The sequence below is a fragment of the Podarcis cretensis genome (genome assembly GCF_951804945.1).
Source record: "Podarcis cretensis genome assembly, chromosome: 16".
Classification (NCBI taxonomy): Eukaryota; Metazoa; Chordata; class Lepidosauria; order Squamata; family Lacertidae; genus Podarcis; species Podarcis cretensis.
In genome coordinates this window covers 20,645,977-20,666,120 of record NC_137186.1, presented here as the reverse complement: position 1 = coordinate 20,666,120, position 20,144 = coordinate 20,645,977, and the positions used below count along the sequence as shown (strand labels likewise).

General features: G+C 45.5%; 1 protein-coding gene across 2 annotated transcripts in view; it reads right to left on the bottom strand.

The window, feature by feature from the left end:
* The window catches only part of KSR2 (kinase suppressor of ras 2), a gene marked incomplete at its 3' end in the record, with an annotated part of 188,118 nt that overhangs the window by 84,355 nt on the left and 83,619 nt on the right, over positions 1-20,144 (bottom strand). For both annotated transcript variants that reach the window (XM_079956588.1, XM_079956587.1), the window contains one exon: positions 16,883-17,064. In XM_079956588.1, coding sequence (XP_079812714.1) covers positions 16,883-17,064 — 182 coding nt within the window. The remainder of the gene's footprint in view (positions 1-16,882; positions 17,065-20,144) is intronic.

The window sequence follows — 20,144 nt, the reverse complement described above, 5'->3', positions numbered from 1 at the left end:
TGGATGTCTGGTGGAAAATGTTCTGTTTCAGCACGCCTACCCAGAATAGATGATTCGGTTACTTTTCCTTTAAATGCTTTATTAATTCAATCTTTAGCTTTAGAGATGGTTGTATATACGCCTTGAATATACATTGTTTTTGAATTCGTTTGTTTCTTTGAACCATGTTTTATATATTTAATGGGACTCGTACACCACTCAGGGAATGTTTTCCAGCAAACAGTTTTAATACAGGAATGATATTAATTGATTAATTCAGGGAAAGTGCACAGAGGCGAGAAAACCTACATTCTAATTAGTTTGCTATTTATTTCAAAGCATTTATACACCACTTGATTATGTGTGTTTTTTAAAAAAGAAAAGCTCAAAGCAGTTTACAAAGAGAATAAAACAATAAAAATATGAGTAAAAAGGACTCTTCATAACATTCTAGGGTTGCCATATTTCAAAAAGTAAAAACCAGGACACCCCAAAGTGTCCTGGCAGTTTCACCACAATTTAACCCCCGTTGCTGGTTTTTCAGAGTGTGAAAACTACAGGGCTTGATTCAATTATTTTTATTTTCATCACAACAAAACCATTTGATACCCAGACGCTTCTGATTTCTTCCTGCCCTCTCTGCTTCTGACCCAGTTGAAATAATATGAAAGTCTGTAGCAGACCCTCCAAGTGTCCCTATTTTCCAGGGACAGTCCCGGATTTACAGAAGCTGTTCCCAGTTTCTGATTTGAATATTCCGCTTTTCCTTAGGATGTCCCTGTTTTCATCAGAGAACTGTTGGAGGGTATGGAGTTATGCAAACAGCCAAGGAGATAAGTAACTATACAACCTTTAGAAGACCTCTGAAGGCAGCCCTGTATAGGGAAATTTAAAAATGTTTAATTATATTTTTATATATGTTGGAAGCCGCCCAGAGTGGCTGGTACAACCCAGTCAGATGGGTGGGGTATTATTATTATTATTATTATTATTATTATTATTATTATTATTGAATAGGATGCCCCTATTTTCATCAGAGAAATGTTGGAGGGTATACTATAGGTTTCCACTTGTAATAATAATGAAAAGAAATGTATTGTTTACCCTAGAGAGAACGATTTATAGAAAGAGCATTTGGGCACAGTTACAAGCATTGGCTTTATTTTAACAGCAGAGGCTCTTGGGTACCGAAGTGAAAATCAAATATGATTCTCGGAGACCCAAATGCCATCCATTAGGGATGCAAGCTGGGCCCACGGACATCTGACCAGCTGAAACGGCCAGGCAGACTCCAGCAGTGACCCCTGGGTTTCCTATGCATACCTGTCAATCCTTCAGCAAACACGCTCCCGGGGTGTTTTTTTAACATAGGATATGAACGCCTCTGTTTGCTTTCATATCCCATTTTAATATTGCAGGTTGAGGCGTTCTTAATTATGTGCCATTTCAGAAGGTTACATTTGCATGTGGCTTCCTGTGAGGAGAGCAGTGCTCCCTCTGCTGCTCAGGAATAACTCCACCGCATCAATGTGCATCTCAACAAAATGCAGGGAGGGGAGGCGACCGCTATGCAAAGACCCAAGAACTGCCACATTCAGACTATACATTTAAAGCACGCTGATACTTTAATGGTGCTGGGCTCTCCTACATTGGATACTTTTAAGCAGAAGTTGGCTTGCTATCCGTCATGGATGCTGGTAATAATAATAATAATAATAATAATAATAATAATAATAATACAGTGATGCCTCGGTTTTCAAGGGACGCAGGTGGCACTGTGGTCTGAACCACTGAGCCTAGGGCTTGGCGATCAGAAGGTCTAAGGAGATAGCTACACTGAAGCCGTGGGAGTTACTGCTGGTCGGCTCCCAACCAGCCTTGACACCAGTTTTCCATGACAAACTGACAGGGTTTTTGTTTTGTTTTTTGGTGTTTTTTTGGAACTTACTTTTTTAAGGAAAGAGCTTTTAATAGTACTTTGCTGCCTTTATTGTTTGTGTTTTAATACATTTTTTTTATATATTGTTTTAATTTGATTACAGCTTAACTACTTTTTAATAAAGGACGCGGGTGGCGCTGTGGGTTAAACCACAGAGCCTAGGACTTGCCGAACAGAAGGTCTGTGGTTCGAATCCGTGCGATGGGGTGAGCTCCCGTTGCTCGGTCCCTGCTCCTGCCAACCTAGCAGTTCGAAAGCACGTCAAAGTGCAAATATATAAATAGGTACCACTCCAGCAGGAAGGTAAACAGCGTTTCCGTGTGCTGCTCTGGTTCGCCAGAAGTGGCTTAGTCATGCTGGCCACATGACCCAGAAGCTGTACACCGGCTCCCACGGCCAATAAAGCGAGATGAGTGCCGCAACCCTAGAGTTGGCCACGACTGGACCTAATGGTCAGGGGTCCCTTTACCTTTACCTTTACTTTTTAATAAACCTCTTTCATGTGTTTTGAGATCTTTGTAGTTGATCTGTGTTCTTTTGATTTGTGTAAGGCACCTTGAGCCCCGGTCTATAGAACAGGCAGCATATTATAATAATAATAATTAATAATTAATATAATAACAATGCTTCTTTCTTAATCAAAATGTTTAGGGATACTCTCATTTTCCTACTCATATTGAAATACTGCCCCTCAATGAGGCCAAACTTAGATTCACAAAATGTTTAGGGGTATGAGTACCCCTGCCTCCCCCCAGAAAAAAGCACTGATTATAATATTAGTCACCAAACACATATCCAACAGCAGCCAATCAGTTTCCTTCAGGTATTACCCAATGATAGGTGGGGGTCAAAGGCAAAAGTGGGTGGAGCAATGAATGAATATGTTACCTTTTATTTTGATTTTTTTTTTCTTGAGTTAGCAACTACATGGGAAAAAAATCAGAGAAGTGAAAAAGAACAATTATGTTCTGATCCAAACAGCAAATAACAAAGTCCTCAAGACAGCCTGGTCCTCAGGCCTGTCTGTGATGTCCTGGACAAGATACATATCAGCTGCTTTGTGGTTCTGCTCATCCAGTATCTGCTCCCCCCATTTGAAGATTGTATCAACAAGATTTGCTCCTTTCTCTGTTGGGGACTTAATACCTTGGGAGCTAGGCGTTAAATAAAGATTACCTGCTGACAGTCCCAAAAGAAAGCTAGTTTACATCATGCAAGGATCTGGTCCGTAGAAGTACAAAAGGACCTTTTATATTCTGAAATGCTGTTTGCTCATCACTAAATCACATTATACAAATGTGCCCCCCCCTCCTCTGCCCCCGCCATCCTTTGTGAAGCAAACAAGCGGACAATTAAAGTTACTTACCTGAAGTTAAATTAAAACCTTTGCTTTATCACCCACAATTTATTTCTGCTAACTTTCAGCTGGCCTCAATTAAATCACGCTGTTTTAAAAGAGATGGGGGCAGGGTGGGGAAGTGGCTGAGGGAATTTAATTACTTTCCGTAACATGCTCATTGTCAAAAAATTATTATTAAAGTGTATCAGGAATCATAACCTCTGAACAAAGCAGCGAGACCCTCCGTGATTCGCAGGTAATTATTTTCATTACAGGGATGATGGATGGAGGATCTGAGATATTAACAATACCCCGCACACAGACACATGCACACTGTGTTCAGTGGAGCATCAAGGGAGGGAGAGGACAGAAATGTTGAACTGGAAGAGCCTTGATGGGTTTCGGGGGGAGAGCTGTTTTTAAGCTCATTTTGTTTTTAATCCTCAAAAGATGGACTGGCAGCGATTTCCTCTAAAAGAACATGGAAGCCATTTTACACACTCCTTGAACCTCTAAACCAGGGTTTTCAAACCTTGGGTCTCCAGCTGTTTTTGTACTACAACTCTCATCATCCCTAGCTAGCAGGATCAGTGGTCAGGGATGATGGGAATTGTAGTCCAAAAACAGCTGGAGACCCAAGGTTGGAAAACCAAGCCCTAAGCAATGAAGTTGCAGAGAGGATTCCAATATCAGGTGTCACCAAAGCTAGCTTGGCTCTGGGACACAAATGAACTTTGGGGGCTTGGCAATGCCAAGCGAGCATGGGAAGACTTAAGGTTGTTGTTGATGATGATGATGATGATCTGCCTTGGATTTCAATCCCCAAAATTAGTTTCCCCTCAAAATAAAAACAACCAGAAGATTTGGGGACAGCACAAGGCCCATGGAGAGGGGAAGAGAGGGAGGATGAGTCCTGCTACAGAAGCAGGAATGATTCTGCTCATGCAAGGATTTAGCTGAATCGCTCCTCAAATTTGCATCCAGAAAGGGGTGGACTTGCTCTTGAGCATGTGCAGAGAGCATCTTCCATTCAGTTGAAAGCAGACTTTAGAAATGAACCTGGGATTCAGAAGGAGGTCTCCCAGAAGTCACAGAAGTCCCTGTGGCTTCTCGGGGTGGTGGGAGGTCGATTCATCACCTCCCGCTTTGAAAACTGCAAACCCTGTGCTTCGATAGCATCAGAAGTTTAAGAATCCTGGCAGCGAGGCCGAAGGACTCACCAGGCCAAGGCGAAGTTGAGGGAGGGCTGCGAGTGATAGTCCTCTCTTGGCATCAACCGTTTCGCCTTGACAGAAGCCACGGCGGGGGGAAATTAGCAGCCTGGTATAACGGAGAGGGTGACAAAGGGAAGGTCACGCCTCTCCCGCTCCCGCGCTGACAGAAGACACGGCAGAAGGGCCCCCGCAGGCCACGGCTGTCTCCCATTGACAGGCAGGTGTGACAACAAGGCCCAAGACCTGGACTGCACTCGCCCGCCTGGAAAGCGAGAGGGGCCAAGCAGGTGACCCGAGCCGCTAAAATAAACAGCCCGGCTGCGACAACGCATCCACTGCGCCGTGGAGCACTGAGCTTTCCTCCTTTGGTCTCAACTGTGCCGAGACACCATCCAGGAGAAGCTGAGCGATGCCTTATGCCGAGCCATTCCTCCACCTAGCTCAGTATTGTCTACACTGACTGGCAGCAGCTCTCCAGGGTTCCAGGGAAGGTTCCGTGTAGCCCTACCTGGAAGATGCCATAGGGGATTGAAGCTGGAGCTTTTGGCACGCTCAGTATTCCTGAGCTGCAGCCCCTCCCTAAATACAAAGAAACACAGAAAGCTGCAGTCTACTAAGTTAGACCACTGCTCCATCCTGCTCATATTGCCGACACTGGCTTGCAGCAGCTCTCCAGGGTTTCCAGCATGGAGTCTTCCTCGGCCATCCTTGAGGATGCTGGGGATTGATCCCAAGGTCTTCTGGATGCAAAGCAGATGTTTTGCCACTGAGCTATGGCCCTTCCGCAGATGTTGTCAGCTTCCCTGATGAATATGCACATAGAATCATAGGCTGATAGAGTAGGACGAGACCACAGGGTCATCTAGCCCAACCCCATGCATTGCAGGAATCTTTTGCCCAACATGGGGCTCTAACCCATGACCCTGAGATTAAAAGTCTCATGCTCTACTGACTGAGCTATCCACCATGGTGAAGACTTTCTTGTTCCACCAGGCTTTGGGGAGCTGACTGCTTTTAAGGAAATGGCTTTTAAACAGTGCTGTGCTGTTTTACTGCCTGTATTTTAATAGGTATTTCTGCATAATCCTGTATTGCAGGATTATGCAGGTATCCCAAAGGGGGATTGAACCCGCAGCCTTGGCATTATCAGCGCCAAGCTCTAACCAACTGAGCTATCCATAGGGCAACTCAGTCTCTGGCTGCCACCATTAAAGTAAGGGTTTAGATTACGCCCTCAAAATTTTATATTGCATAATTTTTAATGGCAATGCAAACTGCTTAGTCATGTTTATGTTTGTTTGTAAGCAAATCGGAATTAAAAATGCCCTTAACAGATTTGAGAACTTGGCGCAAGTTAACAAAATGAATTTCAATAGGGACAAATGTAAGGTTCTGCACTTAGGAAGAACCAGACAAATATAGGATGCACAAATATAGGATGGGGGACACCTGGCTTAACTACAAGTACACATGAAAAGGATCTAGGGGTCTTGGTGGACCACAAGCTTAACATGAGTCAACAGTGTGATGCACCAGCAAAATAAGCTAATGCTATTCTAGGCTGCATCAGCAGAAGTATAGTGTCCAGATCAAAGGAAGTAATAGTACCACTCTATTTGCCTTAATCACCAGGGACGCGGGTGGCGCTGTGGATTAAACCACAGAGCCTAGGACTTGCTGATCAGAAGGTCGGCAGTTCAAATCCCCAAGACGGGGTGAGCTCCCGTTGTTCGGTCCCAGCTCCTGCCAACCTAGCAGTTCGAAAGCATGTCAAAGTTGTTGTTTAGTCGTTTAGTCGTGTCCGACTCTTCGTGACCCCATGGACCATAGAACGCCAGGCACTCCTGTCCTCCACTGCCCCCCACAGCTTGGTCAGACTCATGCTGGTAACCTCGAAAACACTATCCAACCATCTTGTCCTCTGTCGTCCCCTTCTCCTTGTGCCCTCCATCTTTCCCAACATCAGGGTCTTCTCCAGGGAGTCTTCTCTTCTCATGAGGTGGCCAAAGTACTGGAGCCTCAGCTTCACAATCTGTCCTTCCAGTGAGCACTCAGGGCTGATTTCCTTCAGAATGGAGAGGTTTGATCTTCTTGCAGTCCATGGGACTCTCAAGAGTCTCCTCCAGCACCATAATTCAAAAGCATCAATTCTTCGGCGATCAGCCTTCTTTATGGTCCAGCTCTCACTTCCATACATCACTACTGGGAAAACCATAGCTTTAACTATACGGACCTTTGTTGGCAAGGTGATGTCTCTACTTCTCAAGATGCTGTCTAGGCCTGTCATTGCCCTTTTCCCAAGAAGCAGGCGTCTTTTAATTTCGTGGCTGCTGTCACCATCTGCAGTGATCATGGAGCCCAAGAAAGTAAAATCTCTCACTGCCTCCATTTCTTCCCCTTCTATTTGCCAGGAGGTGATGGGACCAGTAGCCATGATCTTCGTTTTTTTGATGTTGAGCTTCAGACCATATTTTGCACTCTCCTCTTTCACCCTCAATAAAAGGTTCTTTAATTCCTCCTCACTTTCTGCCATCAAGGTTGTGTCATCTGCATATGTGAGGTTGTTGATATTTCTTCCGGCAATCTTAATTCCGGCTAGGGATTCATCCAGCCCAGCCTTTCGCATGATGAATTCTGCATATAAGTTAAATAAGCAGGGAGACAAAATGCAGCCTTGTCGTACTCCTTTCCCAATTTTGAACCAGTCAGTTGTTCCATATCCAGTTCTAACTGTAGCTTCTTGTCCCACATAGAGATTTCTCAGGAGACAGATGAGGTGATCAGGCACTCCCATTTCTTTAAGAACTTGCCATAGTTTGCCATGGTCGACACAGTCAAAGGCTTTTGCATAGTCAATGAAGCAGAAGTAAATGTCTTTCTGGAACTCTCTAGCTTTCTCCATAATCCAGCGCATGTTTGCAATTTGGTCTCTGGTTCCTCTGCCTCTTCTAAATCCAGCTTGCACTTGCATGTCAAAGTGCAAGTAGATAAATAGGTACCGCTCCAGCAGGAAGGTAAACAGTGTTTCCATGCACTGCTCTGGTTCGCCAGAAGCAGCTTAGTCATGCTGGCCACATGACCCGGAAGCTGTACACCGGCTCCCTCGGCCAATAAAGCGAGATGAGCGCCGCAACCCCAGAGTCGGTCACGACTAGACCTAATGGTCAGGGGTCCCTTTACCTTTACCTATTTGCCTTAGTCAGGCCACACTTGAAATACTGTGCCCAATTCTGGGCACCACAGTTTAAGGATTTAAGACAATTTAAGACAAGCTGGAAGGTGTACAGAGGAGGGCAACCAAGATGTTCAAAGGTCTGGAAACTAAGCCTTATGAGGAGCGCTTGAAGGAACTGGGTGTGTTTAGCCTGGAAAAGAGGAGACTGAGAGGAGATATGAGAGCCATCTTCAAATATTTTAAGGACTGTCACATGGAGGAGGAAGCATGCTTGTTTTCTCCTGCTCTGGACAGTAGGACTCGAACCAGTGGCTTCAAATTGCAAGAAAGGAGATTCTGACTAAACATCTGGAAAAGCTTTCTGACAGTAAGAGCTGTTCAGCAGAGGAACAGACTCCCACAAGAGGTGGTGGGCTCTCCTCCCTTGGAGGTTTTTAAGCAGAGGTTGGATGGCCATCTGCCATGGATGCTTTAGCTGAGATTCCTGCATTGCCGAGGGTTGGACTAGATGAGCCTTGGGGTGCCTTCCAGCTCTAGGATTCTATGATTCTATGAAATTGCAGCAGCTAATGACTGGTGCAAATATCCATCTATCTTGTCAAGAATGCTGAACCTCACACTTCCAGTAAAATGGGAAGCCACTCAGACAAGGGACTGAAAGCAGGGAGGAACCCAACATCGCCCCATCCCGTTGGGAATCTAAGAAGAAAAGTGAGGCTTCCACGAGAAGAAAGTGCTTTTAGCCATTAAGCACTCCGATGTTTCAAACACACCCAGCTCTTAACCTGCTGATCTGCCGTTCCCGAATGCAGCCAAACAGCTTGTCCTAAACACCTTGTTGCGTCTCCTTGCGGGTGGCAACCAAAGGGGGTTAAAAGAGGTGAAGTCGCCCGGCAAAATACACACTTCTACATTATCTCCGAGTCAAGCCCTTTAAAGCAAACTGACAATTTAATAATAGGAAAGTCGCAATTCGGTAGAGAGTACTAATGGAGGAAATCGGGCAGGTTGGGGGGATGTCACTGAGGATTTTTGGAGAGTGGGTGGCAGAGGGGAGAGACCTCGGAAAGATGAGAAGAATTAAATCGGCTGGGCAGCGGTCAGAATCTGCCTTCGCTGGTGAGTGGTCGGAGGAAAATGACTGGGAGGAGGTGGTGTCAGAAGCTGAAGAGGCAACAGGGTTTAGTGAGCAGGGAGAGGCTGGGGCAGAGAGCAGCCCAGAAGCGGAAGCAGAAGAAGGGGAAGAGGGAAGCCAAGAGGCAGGGATAAGTCAGACTGGTGAAGAAGAATAAGAATAGTAACATTTTATTTATATCCCGCCCTCCCCAGCTGAAGCCGGGCTCAGAGTGGCTAACAACAGTAAAATGATACAGAAGAAGCCAGGGTGTTTCCCCCTCCTGCTGTTACAAGCTCCCCGCCACACACTGGCAACCCTGGTCTCCCAGACAGGAGAGGTATGAAACAGGAGAAGCAAAGGTGGGCACACCAGCATAGTCTCAGGCTGCTTGGGAAAGACCCAGGAGAGGAGGAGACAGGCTGCTGTGGGAAGGCATGGACCTTCAGTCCCTGCAACTGCCTCATAGGCATAGCTGTCAACTTTCCCCTTTTCCTGTGAGGAATCATATTCGGAATAAGGGACTTTCCCTTGAAAAATGGGAAAAGTTGACAGCCATGCTCATAGGGACACAACCTACCAAAGAGTTGCTGTGCATTAGGCCTGGCACTCCATGCCAGATCTTGTTTCTCCCAATAAAGAGTTAACTTCACTTACTCCGTGTGATTTATTGCTGGCTCACTCCTGACGCACCTATCAGGAGGGGGCTCTTGTGATCAGGTCTCACTTGCAGGTCTCCCCGTGGGACATGTTGTTGGCCTCTGTGAGAACAGGGTGCTGGACTAGATGGGTCCCATCCAGCAGGCTCTTCTGATGTTCTCTTGAACCTAACAGATTGTGGAGCCAGAGCCAATGGCAGGCAGAGCCAGATAGTGCTGGCTTGTCCACATCTCCCTCCTCCCTGCTGAGTTCTGCAAGGAGATGAAGCTGAAAAGCTGCACAGCTGGTCCTAGGACACAGATGCCCCCAATCCAGAGGTGCAGAATTGCCTGCCCGAGGGTCAGAAGCATTCTGCTAAACTTCCAATGGTATCCAAGGATGGATGACCATCTCTTGAGTGCTCCAGAAGCTGGAGCTCCATTTTGGCAGCACCAATGGTGCAGGCAGTTCCCTGCCCCACAGGGCACTGGATGAAGGGGGTGAAAACTGATAAAATTTTGCGCCCCCTTCATCCTTTTTACTAGGATTGATAGGAGATGAAATACCAAAAGAATTTAAAAGACTATTTATGTATGCGACAACAGCCGCAAGAATGTTACTTGCTCAGAAGTGGAGGGAAGAAAAAGTCCCAACCAAAGGACAATGGATAACCAAGATGATGGACTATGCCGAAATGGCAAAGATGACCGTGAGGATCAGACACCAAGATGACAAGAAATTCATTCAAGAGTGGAAAAGGTTTATAAAATATCTTAAAGACCACTGTGTATACTTAAAAGTGTTAGCAGGATTATTGTAGTACGTATAATGTAATATTAGTTTAAAAGGGTAGGGGATGTGAGGAAATAAATTAGAAAAATGTAATTAGATGCAAAGAAATAAGGGGAAATTTGGAAATCAGGGGAGGGTGGGGGGAAGTCCAAGGGATTCCAGCAATTCCAGAAGTGGAAAATGAAAATGAAAATGAAAATGAAAATGAAAATGAAAATGAAAATGAAAATGAAAATGAAAATTATATTATTATTATTATTATTATTATTATTATTATTATTATTATTGGCACAAAATTGAGAAGATCGAAGATTGAGAAGATCCATTTTGGGGGCACCAAATTTTGGGCTCGCTCAGATAGTCATATGACCGAAGATTACCAAAGTCCACCCCTGCTTCGGGAACTGGAGATAAGTCAGCTGGGGTGCCTTGAAGGAAGCCTAGGTGAGCGGCAAAGGAAGCTGCTGTCATACCTGGAGCAGGTTCTCCATCCCAGAAGGTATAAGCCACTCCCATAAAAATACATTGATGGGAACATACAACTCAGGTCAAGAGAATCCCTGCATGAACAGGTGCATCTTCAAGAGTCAAGGTTGCCAGTACAGACAGGACCTCTCGTATTTCAGCAAGGACTGTGTTCCACAATACCTGTCCCACCAGGAGAAAAGCCTGTCTCTGCATCACCGCAAGCAACTTTGATATCATTTCCAAGGTGTGGTCACTGCTGGAAAGCTAGACACTTTGGAGTGCCTCATTGCATAACGCAAAAGTATGTAACAATCAAAACCAGTGATTGTTTTTATAACTATACAGAACTGAACAAATAGCACGACACAGCAGGAAACAGCTAATTAGATGCAGCACCAGGAGGGAAACTGCCAGGGCTGTCAGAAAATGAGCACCACCTTTGCCCACTGTCAAAGAGGGGGCAGAGCTGGGGTGGGGGAGAGTTTGTTGACTAATTCATACTTCCCGAAAACAACACACAGGGACCAAAATACAGTTCTTCTTCGATATTTGCACTTCTCCAAACTGTGAGATGTAGCACTCTGTCCAAAAAAACAACAAACAGAGGGGGATTTTCTTCTACCAGCAAAAAAAAGAAACCGTGTATGAAGGTACATTCTATTATAGGGGAAACAGGCTGGGAAATGCAGGCATCGGGCAAAAATGCATACAAAATGATGTCTATTAGATTAAAAACCCACAAAAAATTGCACAAAACTTCATGTGGACTTTAAAAAAAAAACTGATGTGTTGAACTAAAGATTGGAAAAATGAGAAATCAAGAGAAACTAAAATTGACACATTCGTCCATTCCTAGGCAGAACGAGACTAACTTGGAAAGCTTGGGGCCACCACTGAGAAGGCCATGTTTCAGGTAGCCAGTGATTCTGCTGGCATGGGAACCTGTTTTCTGCTGGTTTTAAACAGTGAATTCAATAATCTTGGGCACTGCAGGGAAAGAGCTGGGGAAACTGCAGCTCAATCCAGTGTAGGAACATAGAAAGCTGCCTGATACAGAATCAGACCCATCTGTCAATCCTACCTCAGCACTGTCTCTACTGACTGGTGGCGGCTTTCCAGGTTTTCAAGCAGGGGACATGCTCAGTCCTAGTTGGAGACGCTGGGGATTGAACCTGGGACCAGGCAAGGCCAATGCTCTACCATTAAGCTGTGGAGGTTCCCTTGAAAATAACAGCAAGATTCTAGTCCTCATGGTACTGGGGGAAAGCACTGATTTAAACATGGGCGATGGAAGCTGCTTTATACAGAGTCAGACCATTGGTCCATCAGTAGTCTGTGCCCTCCAGGGTTTCAGATGGACGGGGTGGGGCATCTCCAGTCTTGCTTGGAGATGCCAAAGATTGAAGCTGGGAGCATCTGCAGGCAAGGCAGACCCTCCACCACCACCACCACTGAGACACAGCACTCAACCACTTTCCTCATCCGGGCAAAATATGGCAACAGCTCCCGAAGTATCCGCCTTCTCCCTGCAGCTCTGAGGATGGGAGATAAGAAGATGCTAAGAAAGTATTGTTGGCCCAGAAATGGAGGCAAGAAGAAATATCAATGAAAGAAGAATAGCAGACGAAATTAATGGACTATGCAGAACTGGACAAAATGACAGGAAGGATTCGAAACCTGCGGGACCAGAGATTCACAGAAGATTGGAAGAAATATACAAATTATTTGAAGAGCAACTGTAATCAACAAATTACGCTAGTCGGACTACAAGAAGTTTTGTAAGGAGGAATATATGAAATATTGCAAAGAAGAGAAAGAAGAGAGATATTAGTTATGATACTTAAATGTAATAAAGTAAGAAATGTAAATTAAGTGAATAAGATTGAAAAATTTTCAGATGTGACTGATGGAGGTAAAAAAAATGTGTAAGATATAAAAGTATGTTTAATAATTGTTGAAAATGATATGTTAAAAAACATACACACACACACACATTACACAGTGGTACCTCAGGTTAAGTACTTAATTTGTCCTGGAGGTCCGTACTTAACCTGAAACTGTTCTTAACCTGAAGCACCACTTTAGCTAATGGGGCCTCCTGCTGCTGCCGCCACACAATTTCTGTTCTCATTCTGAAGCAAAGTTCTTAACCCGAGGTACTATTTCTGGGTTAGCGGAGTCTGTAACCTGAAGCGTATGTAACCCGAGATACCACTGTATGATGCTAAGAAAGGCCTGGCTGCTTCTGGAAAGATCTCAACAGGCAACTGATGTCAAGAGCCAGAAGGCACACACACAGCCCACAGAAATGCCTTTGGAGCTGCTATTTAACTTGCGAAGGAAATCACGTCCCCCCGGGAGATAAGCAGGAGCTTGGCTTGGCGATCTGGGGCATGCCGTGTCACTAACGACGTCAGCAAAAACTGCCAGAAGGGAAACCTCAGCAACACCGATGGCAGGCAGCGACGCTGATGGCCTGACCCCTTCCATCTGGACGTCTTCTCCTGTTTCGACGACATTTGCTGCATGGATGGGGTTTCTCCCCCTCCCTTCTCTCACTGACAAATGAAAGAAATGGCCACTAGCCACCATGGCTATGCTCTACCTCCATGGTCAGAGGCAGCAATGCTTCTGAATACCAGCTGCTAGAAACCACAGGAGGAGAGAGGGCTCTTGTGTTCAGTCCTGCTTGAAGGTTTCCAACAGACATCTGGTTGGCCACTGTGCGAATAGGATGCTGGACTAGATGGGCCACTGGCCTGATGCGACAGGATCATTTATATTTTAAATAAAGATATGGATTCAACAACAGTATGTTGCAGCACCAAGCGCTCCTGTTTGATGTTGGACATGTGACAGCATCTTAACACAGCATCAGCATCTTAAAAAGCAGAGACATCACCTTGCCAACAAAGGTCCATATAGTTAAAGCTATGGTTTTCCCAGTAGTGATGTAAGGAAGTGAGAGCTGGACCATAAAGAAGGCTGATTGCCAAAGAATTGATGCTTTTGAATTATGGTGCTGGAGGAGACTCTTGGGAGTCCCGTGGACTGCAAGAAGATCAAACCTCTCCATTCTTAAGAGGAAATCAGCCCTGAGTGCTCACTGGAAGGACAGATCGTGAAGCTGAGGCTCCAATACTTTGGCCACCTCATGAGAAGAGAAGACTCCCTGGAAAAGACCCTGATGTTAGGAAAGATGGAGGGCACAAGGAGAAGGGGACAACAGAGGACGAGATGGTGGGACAGTGTTCTCGAAGCTACATACATGAGTCTGACCAAACTGCAGGAGGCAGTGGAAAACAGGAGTGCTTGGTGTGCTCTGGTCCACGGGGTCACAAAGAGTCGGACACGACTAAACGACTAAACAACAAGAAAACAGTGACATGAAGATGCTGAGGGGTGAGGGGAGAGACTTCATCAGGCAAGGCCTCCTTCCACCTGCCTTGCCCCAACCTCCAGACTCTGCTTCTCAGTTTATATTGTATTATTTTATGCACTGTGGCTTGAGGTTGTTTTATTGATTATAGTTTAGAAATTATTGATTGTAATTGTTAAGAGTGGATTTCTGTTTAATTTTTATATGTTGATATTTAATATTATTCTATACTAGTCTAATGACTGTTGAATGTTACTTTATTTGATGTAGCTTGCATATTTTAAAGTTAAGTTTTATTATCAGATTTTTGTATTGCATTAGCTTGTTATAAGGTGTACATTCTTTGTTTCTTCAGCTTGTAAACCCCCTTGGGTATTGTAAGATAGAAAGACGGTATACAAATTAAAAGTGATGATGGTGGTGGTGATGAACAAAGTAGGTTATCAGCCCATGTTCTTATGCATGATCTTGCCACCGTTCTCCATGCTTTTGTAATGTCCAAGTTACAGTAGATTAATTTGGTGGGTTTTTTAAATGCATTATTCATGTAGAGCCGGCTAGGAAGAGCGTTTGGGAGTCTGGACTAGTTCAGAATACGGCTGCCAGTTTTATGAATAGGGACCTACCGGTTCAGTCATCTTTCACCCAGTGCTACTTGGAATTGTGTTGTTTCCTTTCTCTGAGCATTTATATCCTCCCTTGTTACAATAAGATAAGACTCAAGACAGCTAACAAATAAAGATATAAATCACAGCTGAGAAAACCTAACAAAAGTAATTTTAAAAGAAGTAAAAAAAAAAAAGGACTACAGAATTATATTGTTGGAGGTCTGCTATACAGATGTAGTTGAAAGATTCTGGGCAGATAAAAGAAAGCACATAGTTAAACTATGGAACTTGCTCCTACAGGAGGCAGTGGTGGTCACCAACTTAGATGGCTTTAAGAGAGGGTTAGACCAGGGGTCAGCAACCTTTCACAGCCATGGGCCGGTCCGCCGTCCCTCAGACCATGTGGGGGGCCAGACTATATTTTGAAAAAAAATATGAAGGAATTCCTATTCCCCACAAATAACCCAGAGGTGCATTTTAAATAAAAGGACACATTCTACTCACTGCCCGAAGGAGTCTCAAAGCAGCGAACATTCTCCTTTCCCTTCCTCCCCCACAACAAACACTCTGTAAGGTGAGTAAGGCTGAGAGACTTCAGAGAAGTGTGACTAGCCCAAGGTCACCCAGCAGCTGCATGTGGAGGAGCAGGGAAGCGAACCCGGTTCACCAGATTACGAGTCTATTGCTCTTAACCACCACACCACACTGGCTCTAAATCCTGACTGTCCGCAGGCCGGATTTAGAAGGTGATTGGGCCACAACCGGCCCCCAGGCCTTAGGCTGCCTACCGCTGTGTTAGACCAATTCATGGAGGAGAAGGCTTCCCACTACTCGCCACAATGGTTATGTTCTACTTGAACCATCAGAGGCAGTAATGCTTCTGAATACCAGTTGCTGCAAGACATAGGAGGGGAGAGGGCTCTGGTGCTCAGGTCCTGCTTGGAGGTTTCCAACAGGCATCTGGTTGGCCACTGTGAGATCAGGATGCTGGACTAGATGGACCATGGGCCTGATGCGACAGGATCATTTTTATTTTAAATAAAGAAGTGGATCCAACAACAGAGTGTTGCAGCACCAAGTGCTCCTGTTTGCTGTTGCAGCCGGCCATCTTTGCCCTTTCCCAGAACACTCCATTGTATTATTCCCATGCACCTAGTTTTCCAACTTGTCTCCTCCGACAGCCAGGCAACAGACTATTTGGGGGTAATTGTTCCCCAGGAAATGTGTGTTTAAAAAAACATGTTGTGCTTTTGCAAACTGCAGTGTTCTTCCCAAGCCTGCTGGTGTCTCCCTATCTACTCCACAACAGCAGAGGTTCTTCCTTGAGAAAGAAATCTTTATTGAGGTAAACCATGGGGACTCAGCTACATTAGTACAGGAACAACGATTTGAATGTGTTAACAGTATGCAACACCAGATGGCACCAGAGAGCAAAAAAAATTTCTACGTGGTTTTCCATAGGTTGGTTTTTTGTTGTTTTTTTTTTGTCATAACGATCTAATTTCTGACGTATTTATAGTGGTTATTTTCCTGTGCATGGATCCACCCTTAGAAGGTAAAGGTGAAGGACCCCTGGATGGTAAAGTCCAGTCAAAGGCGACTATGGGGTTGCGGAGCGAATCTCACTTCAGGCCAAGTAAGCCAGCGTTTGTCCACAGACAGCTTTCTAGGTCATGTAGCCAATATGACTAAACTGCTTCTGGTGCAATGGGACACCGTGACGAGTTCCAGAGCACACAGAGGTACGGAACGGATCCCGTTTGCAACTAGAGGTACCACTGTAGCTTGGAGGTTTCCTTTCGTGGGTTTTTGGTTATGGTCTCACAGTGCATGAAATGTTATGAAATAAATAAATAAGTAAATTTATTGGCTACGTAATGAATGGCACTTTATCGCCTGGGGACCGGAATTAGCGGGACTGATCAGCCATCTTCTGGGGCGCTCTCTAAAACCAACACACAAACCATTGCAAAAATTTGGGTTCGACTTTCTTATCTAGAAATGTGGTTACTTTCATTCCACCCTGTGTAGCGGTGAAAGCCAGGCCTGTGTGGAAAGACTCTCGCCAGCCCCCAGGCACCCTCATGGAATTCTATGGAATTGTGGGATCGGAAAGGACCCCAGAGGGTTATCTGGGCCCCACCCCCTGCAATGCATGCTCAGTGCTCTGGCATGAATACCAACCCGCCCCCCCTTCCTCCTCTCCCACTGTAGCCCCACGTCAGGGCTGACTTACTAGTGGAGAAGGTGCCATCCGTGTGGACAGGAGGAGTGGAAGGGAGGAAAGGAGGGTGTCCAACGAAGAAAGACCGCAGGGAGCGTTCTGAGAGAAGGGGGGAGCGCTGGGCAGGGATGTTCTCGCAGCTCCCGACGCTGTTGTGGATCTTGAGGTTCAACGGCTTGTTCTTTTTCTTCACTCTGCGGGAAAAGGAGAAGGTAAGGCATGAGGAAGAACCACAGTAGAAGGAAGATAATTCATACCATACTTTTCTGTGTACAGTGGTACCTTGGTTTGCATAAGTCTTGGTTTGCATACATTTTGGATTACAAACACGTCAAACCCAGAAGTGCATGTCCCAGTTTGCAACCTTTTTTTGGATTCCAACCTTATTTTTATTTGATTTTTATTTTTATTTGATTACGAACATATTTTTTGGGAGGCCCCATTGGCGAAAGCGCACCTTGGGTTACAACCTGTTTTGGTTTACAAACGGATCTCCGGAACAGATTATGGTTGTAAACCAAGGTGCCACTATATAATATTATGTTTGTTTCATTAAAAATCATGCTAAGAAGTGGGGGTCATCTTATACATGGATAGTGCATAGGGTGGACATTAGATTGGTTGCTGTCAGCGGCTGTTGTGCATGTTATTGGTTGCTGCATCAATGGGTGGTGTTGATTGGCTGATGCTCCGTCAGTTGGGTGGGTGACTGGCAGCTTCTGCTGGTGACAGGACAGACGGGTGAGCGATTCTCGGCAATTCCCCCCTAAAAAAGCTCAACAACTCTGTGCCATCTCCCCCCATTTTCTTAAATGTGAGTCCCCCAAAATAGGGGGAGTCTTATACACAGGGGCGTCTTATAGACGGAAAAACACAGTAGTTTTCATGGATTAAAACAACAACAACTTGCAAGTAAAGGTGAGGCCAGGTCAGAAGAAACAGACAAGAAGCTCCAACAGAGCAGTCCAAAGAGCTACCTAGCATAGCATCCTGCCTCTGACAGTGGTCAGCCACCAAAAGTTTCTAGGGAGCTCTTTTACAGGTGCCAGACAGAAGATGTTCTAGTTGTTTGCTCGAGCTTTTAATGGGATAGAACAGTGCAGATCTCAGACCCTCCAAGTTTCCCAATTTCCCAGGGACAGTCCCAGATTTACAGCAGCTGGAAGAGCAGAGTTTGAAAACCCCACTCAGCCATGAATCACACCAGGTGACCTTGGGCCAGTCACCGTCTCTTAGCCTAGCCAACCTCCCAGGGTCGTTGTGAGGATGAAATGAAATGGGGAGGAGGAGGAGGAGAACCATGTTCACCACCTTGACATCCTTGGGGTATCCTTGGGAGATAAAGGTGGAACATAAATAAATGTTTTTTTAAAAAAATGGGAGTGAGGGTGGATGGAACAGAGTGTGCTGGGAGAGAGCCTGGCTGAAACAAAAGCCAACAAGGTTAATCTGAGGCATGATTTTTGCTAATTTAAAACTTAGCACTCAAAACTTAGCATGGGATGCGGATGGCGCTGTGGGTTAAACCACAGAGCCTAAGACTTGCTGATCAGAAGGTCGGCAGTTCAAATCCCCGTGACGGGGTGAGCTCCCGTTGCTCGGTCCCTGCTCCTGCCAACCTAGCAGTTCGAAAGCACGTCAAAGTGCAAGTAGATAAATAGGTACCACTCCGGTGGGATGGTAAACGGCATTTCCGTGCGCTGCTTTGGTTCGCCATAAGCGGCTTAGTCATGCTGGCCACATGACCCAAAAGCTGTACGCCGGCTCCCTCGGCCAATAAAGCGAGATGAGCACCGCAACCCCAGAGTCGGTCACGACTGGACCTAATGGTCAGGGGTCCCTTTACCTTTACCTTACTCAATGCTGTTATATTGTGCAGCAGGTCCCACTTGTCTGAGAGACATTCACTCTCTCAGCGTTGGCAAAGGAGAATTTCTGGGAGCAGAATTCTTTCCCCATCTCAGCCTGTGCAGCCTATGCAGGAATAGGGGGCCTCTTCACCAGGAACCAGGACGGCTCATTCCGCCCTCTTGTGGCGGGAAAGGGAACGGGCCGCTGGAACTCAGCCCCGACAAAGTCAACTGGGGCCATTTCTGCTCAGCTATTTCTCCATTAACTCTTCCCAATTTATCTTGCCTAGGCTGCAAACACCCTGATTTATGTCAAGACTGGGATGATACATCTTGCGCCTCCTCCTGCCCCCTACACCCAAGTGACAGGTGTTTTAGGAATAGCCGCCTCAATCCATCTCTGTCTCCTAGGCAATTTCCCTCATTGTGGAGTGCTCTCCCTGCCCCCCTCCTTCAAACCGTGCAAGTGAAGCCAAGCAGCGACGCTGAGCTCTAAGCAAAAACCTTGTTAACTTCCTAGATCGGGGAGCACACTTTGATGGAGCACAGTATTAAATGCTTCGCTGAAATAGGATCTCTAAAAGTGAAGGATGGTTAGCAGACACCCTCTTGCCCTCCTCCCATCCTTCCCCAACAAAAAACATCATGTAATCAGAAGCTGGAGATTCTACAGTAGGTACCCATCATCATGGGGGGAGCTGTAGCAAGCGTGAATGATTCACAAGGGTTGGTGGACTCATAAAAACTGCAGAAGATGCCTCATACCAGGTCATACTGAATACCAGTTGCATTGCAGATTATTGTTGTTGATGATATTATTGACTACAACTAATCCAGAATGCAGCAGCTAGACTGGTGACTGGGAGTGGCCGCTGAGACCACATAACACTGGTCCTGAAAGATCTACATTGGCTCCCAGTATGTTTCCAAGCACCATTCAAAGTGTTGGTGCTGACCTTTAAAGCCCTAAACGGCCTCGGCCTAGTATACCTGAAGGAGCGTCTCCACCCCCACCATTCAGCCTGGACACTGAGGTCCAGCTCCAAGGGCCTTCTGGCAGCTCTCTCACTGTGAGAAGTGAAGTAGAGGGAACCAGGCAGAGGGTCTTCTTCGTAGTTGCACCTGCCCTGTGGAACGCCCTCCCATCAGATGAAAAGGGAATAAAAAACTATTTGCCTTTTTGAAGACATCTGAAGGCAGCCCTGTTTAGGGAAGTTTTTAATGTTTGATGTTTTGACACTTTATTATTATTATTATTATTATTATTATTATTATTCTGTTGGGAGCTGCCCAGAGTGGCTGGGGAAACCCAGCCAGATGGGTGGGGTATAAATAATGATTATTGTTGTTGTTATTATTGTTGTTATTATTGTTGTTATTTGTACCCCACCCATCTTGATTGGGTTGCCCCAGTCACACTGTGC